Source organism: Heptranchias perlo, chromosome 18 (genome assembly GCF_035084215.1).
Source record: "Heptranchias perlo isolate sHepPer1 chromosome 18, sHepPer1.hap1, whole genome shotgun sequence".
In the NCBI taxonomy this organism is placed as follows: Eukaryota; Metazoa; Chordata; class Chondrichthyes; order Hexanchiformes; family Hexanchidae; genus Heptranchias; species Heptranchias perlo.
In genome coordinates, this window is record NC_090342.1 from 59,980,195 (window position 1) to 59,995,987 (window position 15,793).

Here is a 15,793-nt window from a genome sequence, read left to right on the forward strand (position 1 = left end):
TAAGAGTATGTGTGAGAGTGTATAAGAGTGTGTGTGAGAGTGTATAAGAGTGTGTGTGAGAGTGTATAAGAGTGTGTGTGAGAGTGTATCAGAGTATGTGTGAGAGTGTATAAGAGTGTGTGTGAGAGTGTATAAGAGTGTGTGTGAGAGTGTATAAGAGTATGTGTGTGAGTGTATAAGAGTATGTGTGAGAGTGTATAAGAGTGTGTGTGAGTGTATAAGAGTATGTGTGAGAGTGTATCAGAGTGTGTGTGAGAGTGTATAAGAGTATGTGTGAGAGTGCATAAGAGTGTGTGTGAGTGGATAAGAGTGTGTGTGAGTGTATAAGAGAGTGTGTGAGAGTGTATAAGAGTATGTGTGTGAGTGTATAAGAGTATGTGTGAGTGTATAAGAGTGTGTGTGAGAGTGTATAAGAGTATGTGTGTGAGTGTATAAGAGTGTGTGTGAGAGTGTATAAGAGTGTGTGTGAGAGTGTATAAGAGTATGTGTGAGAGTGTATAAGAGTGTGTGTGAGAGTGTATAAGAGTGTGTGTGAGAGTGTATAAGAGTGTGTGTGAGTGTATAAGAGTATGTGTGAGAGTGTATCAGAGTGTGTGTGAGAGTGTATAAGAGTGTGTGTGAGTGTATCAGAGTGTGTGTGAGAGTGTATAAGAGTATGTGTGAGAGTGTATAAGAGTGTGTGTGAGAGTGTATAAGAGTGTGTGAGGGTGTATAAGAGTGTGTGTGAGAGTGTATAAGAGTGTGTGTGTGAGTGTATAAGAGTGTGTGTGAGAGTGTATAAGAGTGTGTGTGTGTGTGAGTGTGTAAGAGTGTGTGAGAGAGTGTGAGTGAGTGTGGGTGTGAGAGTGAGTGTGTGAGAGTGAGTGTGAGTGAGTGTCAGAGTGGGTGCAAGTGAGTGTGGGTGTGAGAGTGAGTGTGAGTGAGTGAGTGTGAGAGTGAGTGTGAGTGAGTGTAAGTGCGTCTGAGAGTGTGTGAGAGTGTGTGTGAGAGTGTATAAGAGTGGGTGTGTGAGTGTATAAGAGTGTGTGTGAGTGTATAAGAGTGGGTGTGTGAGTGTATAAGAGTATGTGTGAGTGTATAAGAGTGTGTGTGAGAGTGTATAAGAGTGTGTGTGAGAGTGTATAAGAGTATGTGTGAGTGTATAAGAGTGTGTGTGAGTGTATAAGAGTATATGTGAGTGTGTATAAGAGTGTGTGTGTGAGTGTATAAGAGTGGGTGTGTGAGTGTATAAGAGTGTGTGTGAGTGTATAAGAGTGTGTGTGAGAGTGTATAAGAGTGTGTGTGAGTGTATAAGAGTGGGTGTGTGAGTGTATAAGAGTATGTGTGAGTGTATAAGAGTGTGTGTGAGAGTGTATAAGAGTGTGTGTGTGTATAAGAGTGTGTGTGAGAGTGTATAAGAGTGTGTGTGAGAGTGTATAAGAGTGTGTGTGAGTGTATAAGAGTGGGTGTGTGAGTGTATAAGAGTATGTGTGTGAGTGTATCAGAGTGTGTGTGAGAGTGAAAAGAGTATGTGTGAGAGTGTATAGGAGTGTGTGTGAGAGTGTATAAGAGTGTGTGTGTGAGTGTATAAGAGTGTGTGTGTGAGTGTGTAAGAGTGTGTGAGAGAGTGTGAGTGAGTGTGGGTGTGAGAGTGAGTGTGTGAGAGTGAGTGTGAGTGAGTGTCAGAGTGGGTGCAAGTGAGTGTGGGTGTGAGAGTGAGTGTGTGTGAGTGTGAGAGTGTGTGAGAGTGAGTTGAGTGAGTGTGAGAGTGGGTGTGAGTGGGTGTGTGAGAGTGAGTGAGTGTGTGAGAGTGAGTGTGAGTGAGTGTGGATGTGAGAGTGAGTGTGGGTGTGAGAGTGAGTGTGAGAGTGGGTGTGAGTGAGTGTGGGTGTGAGAGTGAGTGTGTGTGAGTGTGTGTGAGTGTGAGAGTGTGTGATAGTGAGTGTGAGTGAGTGTGAGAGTGGGTGTGAGTGGGTGTGTGAGAGTGAGTGAGTGTGTGAGAGTGAGTGTGAGTGAGTGTGGATGTGAGAGTGAGTGTGGGTGTGAGAGTGAGTGTGAGAGTGGGTGTGAGTGAGTGTGGGTGTGAGAGTGAGTGTGAGTGAGTGAGTGTGAGAGTGAGTGTGAGTGAGTGTGAGTGTGGGTGTGAGAGTGTGTGTGTGAGTGTGAGAGAGTGAGTGTGAGTGAGTGTGATAGTGGGTGTGAGTGTGTGAGAGTGAGTGAGTGTGTGAGAGTGTGTGTGAGTGAGTCTGGATGTGAGAGTGAGTGTGAGTGAGTGTGGGTGTGAGAGTGAGTGTGTGAGAGTGTGTGCGAGTGAGTGTGAGAGTGGGTGTGGGTGTGAGAGTGAGTGTGAGTGAGTGTGAGAGTGTGAGTGTGAGTGAGTGTGATAGTGGGTGTGAGTGTGTGAGAGTGAGTGAGTGTGTGAGAGTGTGTGTGAGTGAGTCTGGATGTGAGAGTGAGTGTGAGTGAGTGTGGGCGTGAGAGTGAGTGTGAGAGTGGGTGTGAGTGAGTGTGGGTGTGAGAGTGAGTGTGAGTGAGTGTGAGAGTGTGAGAGAGTGAGTGTGAGTGAGTGTGAAAGCGAGTGTGAGTGAGTGTCAGAGTGGGTGCGAGTGAGTGTGGGTGTGAGAGTGAGTGTGATTGAGTGAGTGTGAGAGTGAGTGTGAGTGAGTGTGAGTGTGGGTGTGAGAGTGTGTGTGTGAGAGTGTGAGAGAGTGAGTGTGAGTGAGAGTGGGTGTGAGTGTGTGAGAGTGTGTGAGTGTGAGTGAGTCTGGATGTGAGAGTGAGTGTGAGTGAGTGTGGGTGTGAGTGTGAGAGTGGGTGTGAATGAGTGTGGGTGTGAGAGTGAGTGTGAGAGTGAGTGTGAGTGAGTGTGGGTGTGAGAGTGAGTGTGAGAGTGAGTGTGAGAGTGTGAGAGTGAGTGTGAGAGTGGGTGTGAGTGGGTGTGAGTGTGAGAGTGGGTGTGAGTGGGTGTGAGTGTGTGAGTGTGAGTGTGGGTGTGAGAGTGAGTGTATGAGAGCGTGTGAGAGTGAGTGTGAGTGAACGTGAGAGTCAGTGTGAGAGTGGGTGTGAGTGAGTGCGGGTGTGAGAGTGAGTGTGTGAGAGCGTGTGAGAGTGGGTGTGAGTGAGTGCGAGTGAGTGTGAGAGTGGGTGTGAGTGAGTGTGAGTGTGGGTGTGAGAGTGAGTGTGTGAGATTGTGTGAGAGAGTGTGAGTGAGTGTGGGTGTGAGAGTGAGTGTGAGTGAGTGTCAGAGTGGGTGCGAGTGAGTGTGGGTGTGAGAGTGAGTGTGAGTGAGTGAGTGTGAGAGTGAGTGTGAGTGAGTGTAAGTGTGTGTGTGAGTGTGAGAGAGTGAGTGTGAGAGTGGGTGTGAGTGAGTGTGAGTGTGGGTGTGAGAGTGAGTGTGTGAGAGCGTGTGAGAGTGTGGGTGTGAGAGTGGGTGTGAGAGTGAGTGTGAGAGTCGGTGTGAGAGTGAGTGTGTGAGAGCGTGTGAGAGTGGGTGTGAGTGAGTGTGAGAGTGGGTGTGAGTGAGTGTGAGTGTGGCTGTGAGAGTGATTGTGTGAGAGTGTGTGAGAGAGTGTGAGTGAGTGAGTGTGGGTGTGAGAGTGAGGGTGTGAGAGTGAGTGTGTGAGAGTGAGTGTGTGAGCGTGAGAGTGAGTGTGAGTGTGTGAGTGGGTGTGTGAGAGCGTGTGAGAGTGAGTGTGTGAGCGAGTGTGAGTGTGTGTGAGGGTGTGAGAGTGAGTGTGTGAGAGTGAGTGTGTGAGCGTGAAAGTGAGTGTGATTGTGTGAGTGGGTGTGTGAGAGCGTGTGAGAGTGAGTGTGAGTGAGTGTGAGTGTGTGAGTGTGAGTGTGAGAGTGAGAGTGAGTGTGTGATTGTGAGTGTGAGAGTGAGAGTGAGTGTGTGAGAGTGAGTGTGAGTGAGTGTCAGAGTGGGTGCGAGTGAGTGTGGGTGTGAGAGTGAGAGTGAGTGTGTGAGTGTGAGTGTGAGTGTGAGAGTGAGAGTGAGTGTGTGAGATTGAGTGTGAGATTGAGTGTGTGAGAGTGAGAGTGAGTGTGTGAGAGTGAGTGTGAGTGAGTGTGAGTGTGTGAGTGTGAGTGTGAGAGTGAGAGTGAGTGTGTGAGTGTGAGTGTGAGAGTGAGAGTGTGAGTGTGAGAGTGAGAGTGAGTGTGTGAGAGTGAGTGTGAGTGAGTGTGTGGGGTGTGTGTGTATATTAAAGCATTATTCACTCCACCTCACCCACTGGCGGACGGTTGAAGTTTTGATTTCCTCTGACACACTTTCTCATTCTTCAGCACCTGAACAGATCCCAGAAGAGGCAGGAGCTCTGGTCAGAATCCAGCTGCCTGTGATTATCGTGACTGTAAGCCCATCCTGCCATTCGAATCAATTATCCTCGTGGATTTGTTGTTCAGGTCTCTGCCTGTACAAAGGTCCCCAGTGAACGGTTTACAAATCAATGATCAAACAGCAGAAGGTTTGTGTTTTTCTCAAGTCTCGATACTGTGCATGTGAAAAATATAATTAGCTCTGATTCCACGCCCTTCTATTATTAGAAAGCTGGTCCCCGTTTCAGGTGTGAGGCTCACTAAAGGCTCCAGACTGTGATGTAAAAATATCTAAATGAACACCATCCAATGATTGGTGCTCGATTTGTACTTTTTCTTTTGTGAACCCATTTGGAGTGGGGAGAAGGGAAGCAGCAATCCCTGAGATTCTGCACTCAGCATCTCTCCCCATGCCAGGAACACTCCCCTAACTAGAACCTGGTGCTCCCCCTCTTTCAGCAAGTACCTCATCCATCCCCACTTGGGTTTCTCAGTGACCGTAGGCTGAGGAGGGGAAAGGTCACTCAGTGGTTGGACATGTATTTTGTAATGATTTAGAGAGGGGTTACAGTCCTATGTCTATGTGCCAAGTCCTATTAATGATATTCGGTCTCTGCTCAACGCACTAGTTCAGTACAGTGTGAGTCCATTGGCACTGGGCACGTAATGTTCCATTCGAGAAAGTAAACAAAGAAAGACTCTCATTCCCAGCACCTTTCACAACCTCAGGATGTCCCAAACTACTTTACAGCCAATGAAGTACTTTTGAAGTGTAGCCACTGTTGTAATGTAGGAAACACTGCAGCCAATTTGTGCACAGCAAGATCCCACAAACAGCAATGAGATAGGAGATCAGATCATCGATTTTAGATGTTGTTTGTGGGGTAAATATTGGCCAGGACACCAGGAAAACGCCCCTGAAATTCTTCGAAATAGTGTCATGGGATCTTTTATGTCCATCTGAGTGGGCAGTCAGGGCCTGGTTCAAGGTGTTTCTGGAACTATTTTCTGAGACCTGTAAACCCATTGTACTGAGGAGAGCTTGGATGACTTTATTTTGTTTCTCTCTGAGTGCCAATGGACTCACACTGTACTGAACTAGTGCGTTGAGCAGAGACCGAATATCATTAATAGGACTTGGCACATAGACATAGGACTGTAACCCCTCTCTAAATCATTACAAAATACATGTCCAACCACTGAGTGACCTTTCCCCTCCTCAGCCTACGGTCACTGAGAAACCCAAGTGGGGATGGATGAGGTACTTGCTGAAAGAGGGGGAGCACCAGGTTCTAGTTAGGGGAGTGTTCCTGGCATGGGGAGAGATGCTGAGTGCAGAATCTCAGGGATTGCTGCTTCCCTTCTCCCCACTCCAAATGGGTTCACAAAAGAAAAAGTACAAATCGAGCACCAATCATTGGATGGTGTTCATTTAGATATTTTTACATCACAGTCTGGAGCCTTTAGTGAGCCTCACACCTGAAACGGGGACCAGCTTTCTAATAATAGAAGGGCGTGGAATCAGAGCCCAAAAGATGTTTGTGCTGAGACTCCACTCCCACTTCCCAATGCTCAATACCTCTGCTGGAGATGGGCTCCTGCTCTGCTGGCACATCAGACAGGGGAATCGGCCCGATGGGGAACAACTGAACCACAAAAACTCTGGGGTCAAATTCAAGAGATCAGTTTAAGTAGCTGGAGCAGCTTTAATGCCAAACTATAGAAATATCAATGCAGAAATACCAAGCAGCCTGGGGCCATTCTTGCGGATTGACCAGCACAAACTGATAGCCCAGCAAAGTGACCCAGAAGGACTATGAGCTTTAACTGACATCAGCAGCAGTAAACAGGGCCTCCTTTGCCCCACTGCCAGGTCTAACCCGTGCCCACAGCCAAGGCCAAATAAAATGCCCCAACCTTTGACCTCCAATGTTCCACCACAGGCAGTCATACTTGGATCATCAAAGTACTCGTCCCTCAAGCACTGTGTGATCAACAGAAAAAAGACTTCATCGAATATCTATGTCACTGTAGAATTCAATAAATAAAGGAAAAACTGATAAAAATCAGTACGAGTTCAACTAGCTGCTGCAAAGGGCATGTGTGTGAACAGGATCACAATATCTGAGGCCTTCCAGACCGAAAGGCCCCGATTTTCAAATGAAACTGCAGGTGTGTTGGGGGCAGGGGGCTGCAAAAATCAGCAAAATCCCAAGCAGGTGAAGTAGCCGATCCCAATCTGTCGACTTCCGGGTTTCCCACAGACGTGCCTGTGTCCGCGTGCTTCCCAATGCAGGAGTCCCGTCGGCAATTAAAGCTGGGGGATGATGGTTATAGAACCAAATGGACCTCACTGAGGTACTTAACGCACTTTATTTCTGACATAGTAGATAGTTAAACCAATTTTGAACTTACCTGGGCGGCTTTCCCACAGCTTCCGATTCACACCCGGTGAAACCAGGCCTGAGGGGCCGGACCAGGCAAAAATAAAGTAAATAAATTAAATAAAAAACCTTTGCACAAAGTTAAAGAACAAAATAAACCTACCTTTCCACCAATGCCATCTGCAGCCCCCCTGTTCTGATGTTCGATGTTCCCCTCTCTGAAGTCCCTCTCTCCCCCCGACGTCTCCCTCTCCGATCTCTCCCTCTCCCTCCCTGATCTCCCCCTCTGCCCCCTCTACTCCCCGATCACCCCCTCTCCCCGATCTCCCCCTCTACTCCCCGATCTCCCCCTCTACTCCCCGATCTCCCCCTCTACTCCCCGATCTCCCCCTCTACTCCCCGATCTCCCACTCTACTCCCCGATCACCCCCTCTACTCCCCGATCTCCCCCTCTCCCCCTCTACTCCCCGATCTCCCCCTCTACTCCCCGATCTCCCCCTCTACTCCCCGATCACCCACTCTACTCCCCGATCTCCCCCTCTACTCCCCGATCTCCCCCTCTACTCCCCCGATTTCCCCCTCTCCCCCTCTACCACCCCGATCTCCCCACTCTACTCCCCCTCTCCCCCTCTACTCCCCGATCACCCCCTCTACTCCCCCGATTTCCCCCCTTCCCCTCTACTCCCCTGATTTCCCCCCTCTACTCCCCCGATCTCCCCCTCTCCCCCTCTACCACACCGATCTCCCCACTCTACTCCCCCTCTACTCCCCCCTCTACTCCCCCAATCTTCCCCCCTCCCTCCGATCTTCCCCTCACCCCCCCGATATACCCCTTTCCCTCCGATCTTCCCCCCTCCCTCCGATCTTCCCCTCACCCCCCCGATATACCCCTTTCCCTCCGATCTTCCCCCCTCCCTCCGATCTTCCCCTCACCCCCCCGATATACCCCTTTCCCTCCGATCTTCCCCCCTCCCTCCAATCTTCCACCCTCCCCCCGATCTTCCCCCTCCCCCCGATCTACCCCTCACCCCCCCGATATATCCCTCTCCCTCCGATCTTCCCCCTCCCCCCAATCTTACACCCTCCCCCGATCTTCCCCCTCCCCCCCGATCTTCCCCTCACCCCCCCGATATATCCCTCTCCCTCCGATCTTCCCCCCTCCCCCGATCTTCCCCCCTCTCTCCGATCTTCCCCCCTCCCCTCCAATCTTCCCCCCTCCCCCCGATCTTCCCCTCTCCCCCCGATTTTCCCCCCTCCCCCCGATCTTCCCCTCTCCCCCCGATCTTCCCCTCTCCCCCCGATCTTCCCCTCTCCCCCCGATCTTCCCCTCTCCCCCTGATCTCCCCCCTCCCCCGATCTCCCCCTCTCCCCCCCTGATTTTCAGCAGCCTCCACTCTCTGTTCCAATACCGGATGACGTCTCTCTCTCTCTCTCTCTCCCCCCACCTCGCGTTGCCGCTCCTGTCAATCAGGCTGGCAGGCGTGAAACTCGGGAACAACTGTAATCACATCGCGATGGCGTTGGAAAAGGTAAGTTTTTTTTATTTGGGTTTGGAACGTGCACCTTCACCCCCCCAACCCCCACAGCCCCCCACACCACCCCCCCAACAACCCCCACCCCCCCTATACCCACCCCCCACCCCCCCACAATCCCCACCCCCCACAACACCCACCCCCCCCACAACCCCCACCCCCCAACAACCCCCACCCCCCCCACACCACCCCCCAACAACCCCCACCCCCCCTATACCCACCCCCACCCCCCCACAACCCCCACCCTCCAACAAACACCCACCCCCCACAACACCCACCCCCCAACAACCCCAACCCCCCAACAACCCCCACCCCCCAACAACCCCCACCCCCCCACAACACCCACCCCACAACCCCCACCCCCCAACAACCCCCACCACCCAACAACCCCCACCCCCCACAATCCCCACCCCCCAACAACCCCAACCCCCCAACAACCCCCACCCCCCAACAACCCCCACCACCCAACAACCCCCACCCCCCAACAACCCCCACCCCCAACAACCCCCCCCACAACCCCCAACAACACCCAACCCCCACAACCCCCACAACCCCCACAACCCCCACCCCCCACAACCCCCACCCCCCACAACCCCCACCACCCAACAACCCCCACCCCCAACAACCCCCCCCACAACCCCCAACAACACCCAACCCCCACAACCCCCACCCCCCACAACCCCCACCCCCCAACAACCCCCACCCCCCAACAACCCCCACCCCCCACAACCCCCACCCCCCACAACCCCCACCCCCCACAACCCCCACCCCCCACAACCCCCACCCCCCAACAACCCCCACCCCCAACAACCCCCACCCCCCACAACCCCCACCCCCCACAACCCCCACCCCCCACAACCCCCACCCCCCACAACCCCCACCCCCCACAACCCCCACCCCCCAACAACCCCCACCCCCAACAACCCCCACCCCCCACAACCCCCACCCCCCACAACCCCCACCCCCCACAACCCCCACCCCCCACAACCCCCACCCCCCACAACCCCCACCCCCCACAACCCCCACCACCCAACGCTGACAACCCGCCACCATTTCAAAACTGAGCCTGAACAGTGTGCTGCCATTCGCTCCGTGATGGGCTGAGCCGTGCCCGGGACTCAGAAGGGGACAGGACCAGCCCTTTTCAGAGGGGATGGAGAGAGCGACAGATGAAAGTCAGAGAGAAATATTGAAAATGAAAGAGATACTTACAGTTCTGGGAGATGAGAACGTTCCCAATCCAATAATAGGAATTCTATTTCCATCATTTAAAGGGATTCGATGACTTTGTGCGGTCAGGCTCATTTCTGTCATTGGCACAGATCAAACGTCTCACTCTGAGGCTCTCTCAAGTTTTAACCTTCACAATCCACGGAAACAGCAAAGGGGAGGAACCAATGATTAACTCTGTTCCAACGGAAAATTGTTAACTCTTCAACTTCTGACCTTTCCTTACAGTTTTGAACTTTACAGCAAACATTGCATCCAACATAAAATGAAAATTGTGAAATGACATCAAATATGAGAGGTCCCTTATTGCATCATTCCCATGGGACCAGAGAGAGCAAGTGGTCCGCAGTCTGTGCAGAAAGAGATATTCTCACCCCAGCTGAGGTGATAGTTCAAACTGCAGTCAGTGCGCACGGGCCTCCCACAGCACAATGTCAAACAATGGGCACAGACCGTCCAGAACGGGTCACCGGATAATGGTTAGGAACTGAAGCCAGCACAATTTGACCATCTCAGGCACAAGGTGAAGGCAGAAAAAGAAACCTTCACCTTGTTTCCAGACAGGACACACCAAGAGGGAGTGCACTCTCTCTCTATAGGGACACACCAACTGGGAGTGCACTCTCTCTCTATAGGGACACACGAACAGGGAGTGCACTCTCTCTATTGGGACACACGAACAGGGAGTGCACTCTCTCAAAAGGGACACACCAACAGGGAGTGCACTCTCTCTATTGGGACACACCAACAGGGAGTGCACTCTCACTATTGGGACACACCAACAGGGAGTGCACTCTCTCTATTGGGACACACCAACAGGGAGTGCACTCTCTCTATTGGGACACACCAACAGGGAGTGCACTCTCTCTCCATTGGGACACACCAACAGGGAGTGCACTCTCTCTATTGGGACACACCAACAGGGAGTGCACTCTCTCTCCATTGGGACACACCAACAGGGAGTGCACTCTCTCTATAGTATGAGAGCGGAATTGATTAAAGTGGACTGGGAAAATAGATTAAAGGGTAAGACGGTACATGAGCAGTGGTGTTCATTTAGGGAGTTATTTTACAACTTTCAAAATAAATATATTCCACTGAGGAAAAAAGGGTGTAAAAGAAATGACAGCCACCCGTGGCTAAGTAAAGAAATCAAGGATAGTATCCGACTAAAAACAAGGACATATAAGGTAGCCAAACTTAGTGGGAGGATAGAAGATTGGGAATTCTTCAAAAGACAGCAAAAAGTAACTAAAGGATTGATTAAGAAAGGGAAGTTAGATTATGAAAAGAAATTAGCAAAAAATATAAAAACAGATAGCAAGAGTTTCTATAGTTATATAAAAAGAAAAAGGGTGGCTAAGGCAAACAGGTCCCTTAGAGGATGAGACCGGGAAATTAATGGTGGGAAACATGGAGATGGCAAAAATGCTGAACAAATATTTTGTTTCAGTCTTTACAGTAGAGGACACTAAGAATATCCCAACACTGGACAAACAGGGGACTCTCGGGGGGGAGGAGCTAAATACGATTAAAATCACTCAAGAGATGGTACTCAGTAAAATAATGGGACTCAAGGCGGATAAATCCCCTGGACCTGATGGCTTCCATCCTAGGGTCTTGAGGGAAGTGGCAGTAGGGATTGTGGATGCTTTGGTGATAGTTTTCCAAAATTCCCTGGACTCAGGAGAGGTCCCGGCAGATTGGAAAACTGCTAATGTAACACCGTTATTTAAAAAGGGTAGTAGGCAGAAGGCTGGAAATTATAGGCCAGTTAGCTTAACATCTGTGGTGGGTAAAATTTTGGAGTCTATTATTAAGGAGACAGTAACGGAACATTTAGATAAGCATAATTTAATAGGACAAAGTCAGCATGGCTTCGTGAAGGGGAAGTCATGTCTGACAAATTTGCTTGAGTTCTTCGAGGATATAACGTATAGGGTGGATAAAGGGGAACCAGTGGACGTAGTGTATTTAGACTTCCAGAAGGCATTCGACAAGGTGCCACATAAAAGATTATTACTTAAGATAAAAAATCACGGGATTGGGGGTAATATTCTGGCATGGGTGGAGGATTGGTTATCAAACAGGAAGCAGAGAGTTGGGATAAATGGTTCATTTTCGGACTGGCAACCAGTAACCAGTGGTGTTCCACAGGGGTCGGTGCTGGGTCCCCAACTCTTTACAATCTATATTAACGATTTGGAGGAGGGGACCGAGTGCAACATATCAAAATTTGCAGATGATACAAAGATGGGAGGGAAAGTAGAGAGTGAGGAGGACATAAAAAACCTGCAAGGGGATATAGACAGGCTGGGTGAGTGGGCGGAGATTTGGCAGATGCAATATAATATTGGAAAATGTGAGGTTATGCACTTTGGCAGGAAAAATCAGAGAGCAAGTTATTTTCTTAATGGCGAGAGACTGGAAAGTACTGCAGTACAAAGGGATCTGGGGGTCCTAGTGCAAGAAAATCAAAAAGTTGGTATGCAGGTGCAGCAGGTGATCAAGAAAGCCAACGGAATGTTGGCTTTTATTGCTAGGGGGATAGAATATAAAAACAAGGAGGTATTGCTGCAGTTATATAAGGTATTGGTGAGACCGCACCTGGAATACTGCATACAGTTTTGGTCTCCATACTTAAGAAAAGACATACTTGCTCTCGAGGCAGTACAAAGAAGGTTCACTCGGTTAATCCCGGGGATGAGGGGGCGGACATATGAGGAGAGGTTGAGTAGATTGGGACTCTACTCATTGGAGTTCAGAAGAATGAGAGGCGATCTTATTGAAACATATAAGATTGTGAAGGGTCTTGATCGGGTGGATGCAGTAAGGATGTTCCCAAAGATGGGTGAAACTAGAACTAGGGGGCATAATCTTAGAATAAGGGGCTGCTCTTTCAAAACTGAGATGAGGAGAAACTTCTTCACTCAGAGGGTGGTAGGTCTGTGGAATTTGCTGCCCCAGGAAGCTGTGGAAGCTACATCATTAGATAAATTTAAAACAGAAATAGACAGTTTCCTAGAAGTAAAGGGAATTAGGGGTTATGGGGAGCGGGCAGGAAATTGGACATGAAGCTGAGTTCGGATCGGTCAATGCCCTGTGGGTGGCGGAGAGGGCCCAGGGGCTATGTGGCCGGGTCCTGCTCCGACTTCTTGTGTTCTTTAGATTTGTGGTTGGGATCAGATCAGCCATGATCTTATTGAATGGCGGAGCAGGCTCGAGGGGCCGATTGGCCTACTCCTGCTCCAATTTCTTATGTTCTTATGTTCTTATAGGGACACACCAACAGGGAGTGCACTCTCTCTATTGGGACACACGAACAGGGAGTGCACTCTCTCAACAGGGACACACCAACAGGGAGTGCACTCTCTCTCTATTGGGACACACCAACAGGGAGTGCACTCTCTCTATAGGGACACACCAACTGGGAGTGCACTCTCTCTACAGGGACACACCAACAGGGAGTGCACTCTCTCTACAGGGACACACCAACAGGGAGTGCACTCTCTCTACAGGGACACACCAACAGGGAGTGCACTCTCTCGACAGGGACACACCAACAGGGAGTGCACTCTCTCAATAGGGACACACCAACTGGGAGTGCACTCTCTCGATAAGGACACACCAATAGGGAGTGCACTCTCTCTCTATAGGGACACACCAACAGGGAGTGCACTCTCTCTCTATAGGGACACACCAACAGGGAGTGCACTCTCTCTCTAAAGGGACACAACAACTGGGAGTGCACTCTCTCTTTAGGGACACACCAACAGGGAGTGCACTCTCTCTCTTTCGGGACACACCAACAGGGAGTGCACTCTCTCTATTGGGACACACCAACAGGGAGTGCACTCTCTCTCTTTTTGGGGACAGACGAACAGGGAGTGCACTCTCTCTCAATCGGGACACACCAACAGGGAGTGCACTCTCTCTCTGCAGGGACACACCAACAGGGAGTGCACTCTCTCTCTACAGGGACACACCAACAGGGAGTGCACTCTCTCTCAATCGGGACACACCAACAGGGAGTGCACTCTCTCTCTATAAGGACACACCAACAGGGAGTGCACTCTCTGTCTATAAGGACACACCAACAGGGAGTGCACTCTCTCTATTGGGACACACCAACAGGGAGTGCACTCTCTCTATTGGGACACACCAACAGGGAGTGCACTCTCTCTATAGGGACACACCAACAGGGAGTGCACTCTCTCTATTGGGACACACCAACAGGGAGTGCACTCTCTCATTGGAGACACACCAATTGGGAGTGCACTCTCTCTATTGGGACACACCAACAGGGAGTGCACTCTCTCTCAATAGGGACACACCAACTGGGAGTGTACTCTCTGTATTGGGACACACCACCAGGGAGTGCACTCTCTCTCGAGGGGCACAACAACTGGGAGTGCACTCTCTCTATTGGGACACACCAACAGGGAGTGCACTCTCTCTCTATAGGGACACACCAACTGGGAGTGTACTCTCTCTATTGGGACACACCACCAGGGAGTGCACTCTCTCTCTATAGGGACACAACAACTGGGAGTGCACTCTCTCCATAGGGACACACCAACAGGGAGTGCACTCTCTCCATTGGGACACACCAACAGGGAGTGCACTCTCTCTATAGGGACACACCAACTGGGAGTGTCCTCTCTCTATTGGGACACACCAACAGGGAGTGCACTCTCTCTCTATAGGGACACACGAACAGGGAGTGCACTCTCTCTATTGGGACACACCAACAGGGAGTGCACTCTCTCAACAGGGACACACCAACAGGGAGTGCACTCTCTCTACAGGGACACACCAACAGGGAGTGCACTCTCTCTCCATAGGGACACACCAACAGGGAGTGCACTCTCTCCATTGGGACACACCAACAGGGAGTGCACTCTCTCAATAGGGACACACCAACTGGGAGTGCACTCTCTCGATAAGGACACACCAATAGGGAGTGCACTCTCTCTCTATAGGGACACACCAACAGGGAGTGCACTATCTCTCTATAGGGACACACCAACAGGGAGTGCACTCTCTCTCTATAGGGACACAACAACTGGGAGTGCACTCTCTCTCTAAAGGGACACACCAACAGGGAGTGCACTCTCTCTATTGGGACACACCAACAGGGAGTGCACTCTCTCTCTTTTTGGGGACAGACGAACAGGGAGTGCACTCTCTCTCAATCGGGACACACCAACAGGGAGTGCACTCTCTCTCTGCAGGGACACACCAACAGGGAGTGCACTCTCTCTCAATCGGGACACACCAACAGGGAGTGCACTCTCTCTCAACAGCGACACACCAACAGGGAGTGCACTCTCTCTCCATAAGGACACACCAACAGGGAGTGCACTCTCTGTCTATAAGGACACACCAACAGGGAGTGCACTCTCTCATTGGGGACACACCAATTGGGAGTGCACTCTCTCTATTGGGACACACCAACAGGGAGTGCACTCTCTCTCAATAGGGACACACCAACTGGGAGTGTACTCTCTCTATTGGGACACACCACCAGGGAGTGCACTCTCTCTCGAGGGACACAACAACTGGGAGTGCACTCTCTCTATTGGGACACACCAACAGGGAGTGCACTCTCTCTCTATAGGGACACACCAACTGGGAGTGTACTCTCTCTATTGGGACACACCACCAGGGAGTGCACTCTCTCTCTATAGGGACACAACAACTGGGAGTGCACTCTCTCCATAGGGACACACCAACAGGGAGTGCACTCTCTCCATTGGGACACACCAACAGGGAGTGCACTCTCTCTATAGGGACACACCAACTGGGAGTGTCCTCTCTCTATTGGGACACACCAACAGGAAGTGCACTCTTTCTCTATAGGGACACACGAACAGGGAGTGCACTCTCTCTATTGGGACACACCAACAGGGAGTGCACTCTCTCAACAGGGACACACCAACAGGGAGTGCACTCTCTCTATTGGGACACACCAACAGGGAGTGCACTCTCTCTATAGGGACACACAACAGGGAGTGCACTCTCTCTACAGGGACACACCAACAGGGAATGCACTCTCTCTACAGGGACATACCAACAGGGAGTGCACTCTCTCTATAGGGACACACCAACAGGGAGTGCACTCTCTCTATCGGGACACACCAACAGGGAGTGCACTCTCTCTATTGGGACACACCAACTGGGAGTGCACTCTCTCTATTGGGACACACCAACAGGGAGTGCACTCTCTCTATAGGGACACACCAACAGGGAGTGCACTCTCTCTATTGGTACACACCAACAGGGAGTGCACTCTCTCCATTGGGACACACCAACAGGGAGTGCACTCTCTCCATTGGGACACACCAACAG

At 50.9% G+C, this 15,793-nt stretch overlaps 1 protein-coding gene across 2 annotated transcripts in view; it reads right to left on the reverse strand.

Annotated features, from left to right (window-relative positions):
* The window catches only part of LOC137334900 (aldo-keto reductase family 1 member D1-like), a 216,747-nt gene that overhangs the window by 150,636 nt on the left and 50,318 nt on the right, over positions 1-15,793 (reverse strand). The window contains exon 2 of one of the 2 annotated variants that reach the window (XM_067999982.1): positions 9,425-9,572. In XM_067999982.1, coding sequence (XP_067856083.1) covers positions 9,425-9,526 — 102 coding nt within the window. In that variant the 5' untranslated portion in view covers positions 9,527-9,572. Of the gene's footprint in view, positions 1-4,207; positions 4,307-9,424; positions 9,573-15,793 lie in introns of those variants that run through there. The other variant, XM_067999984.1, reaches the window with a different exon arrangement.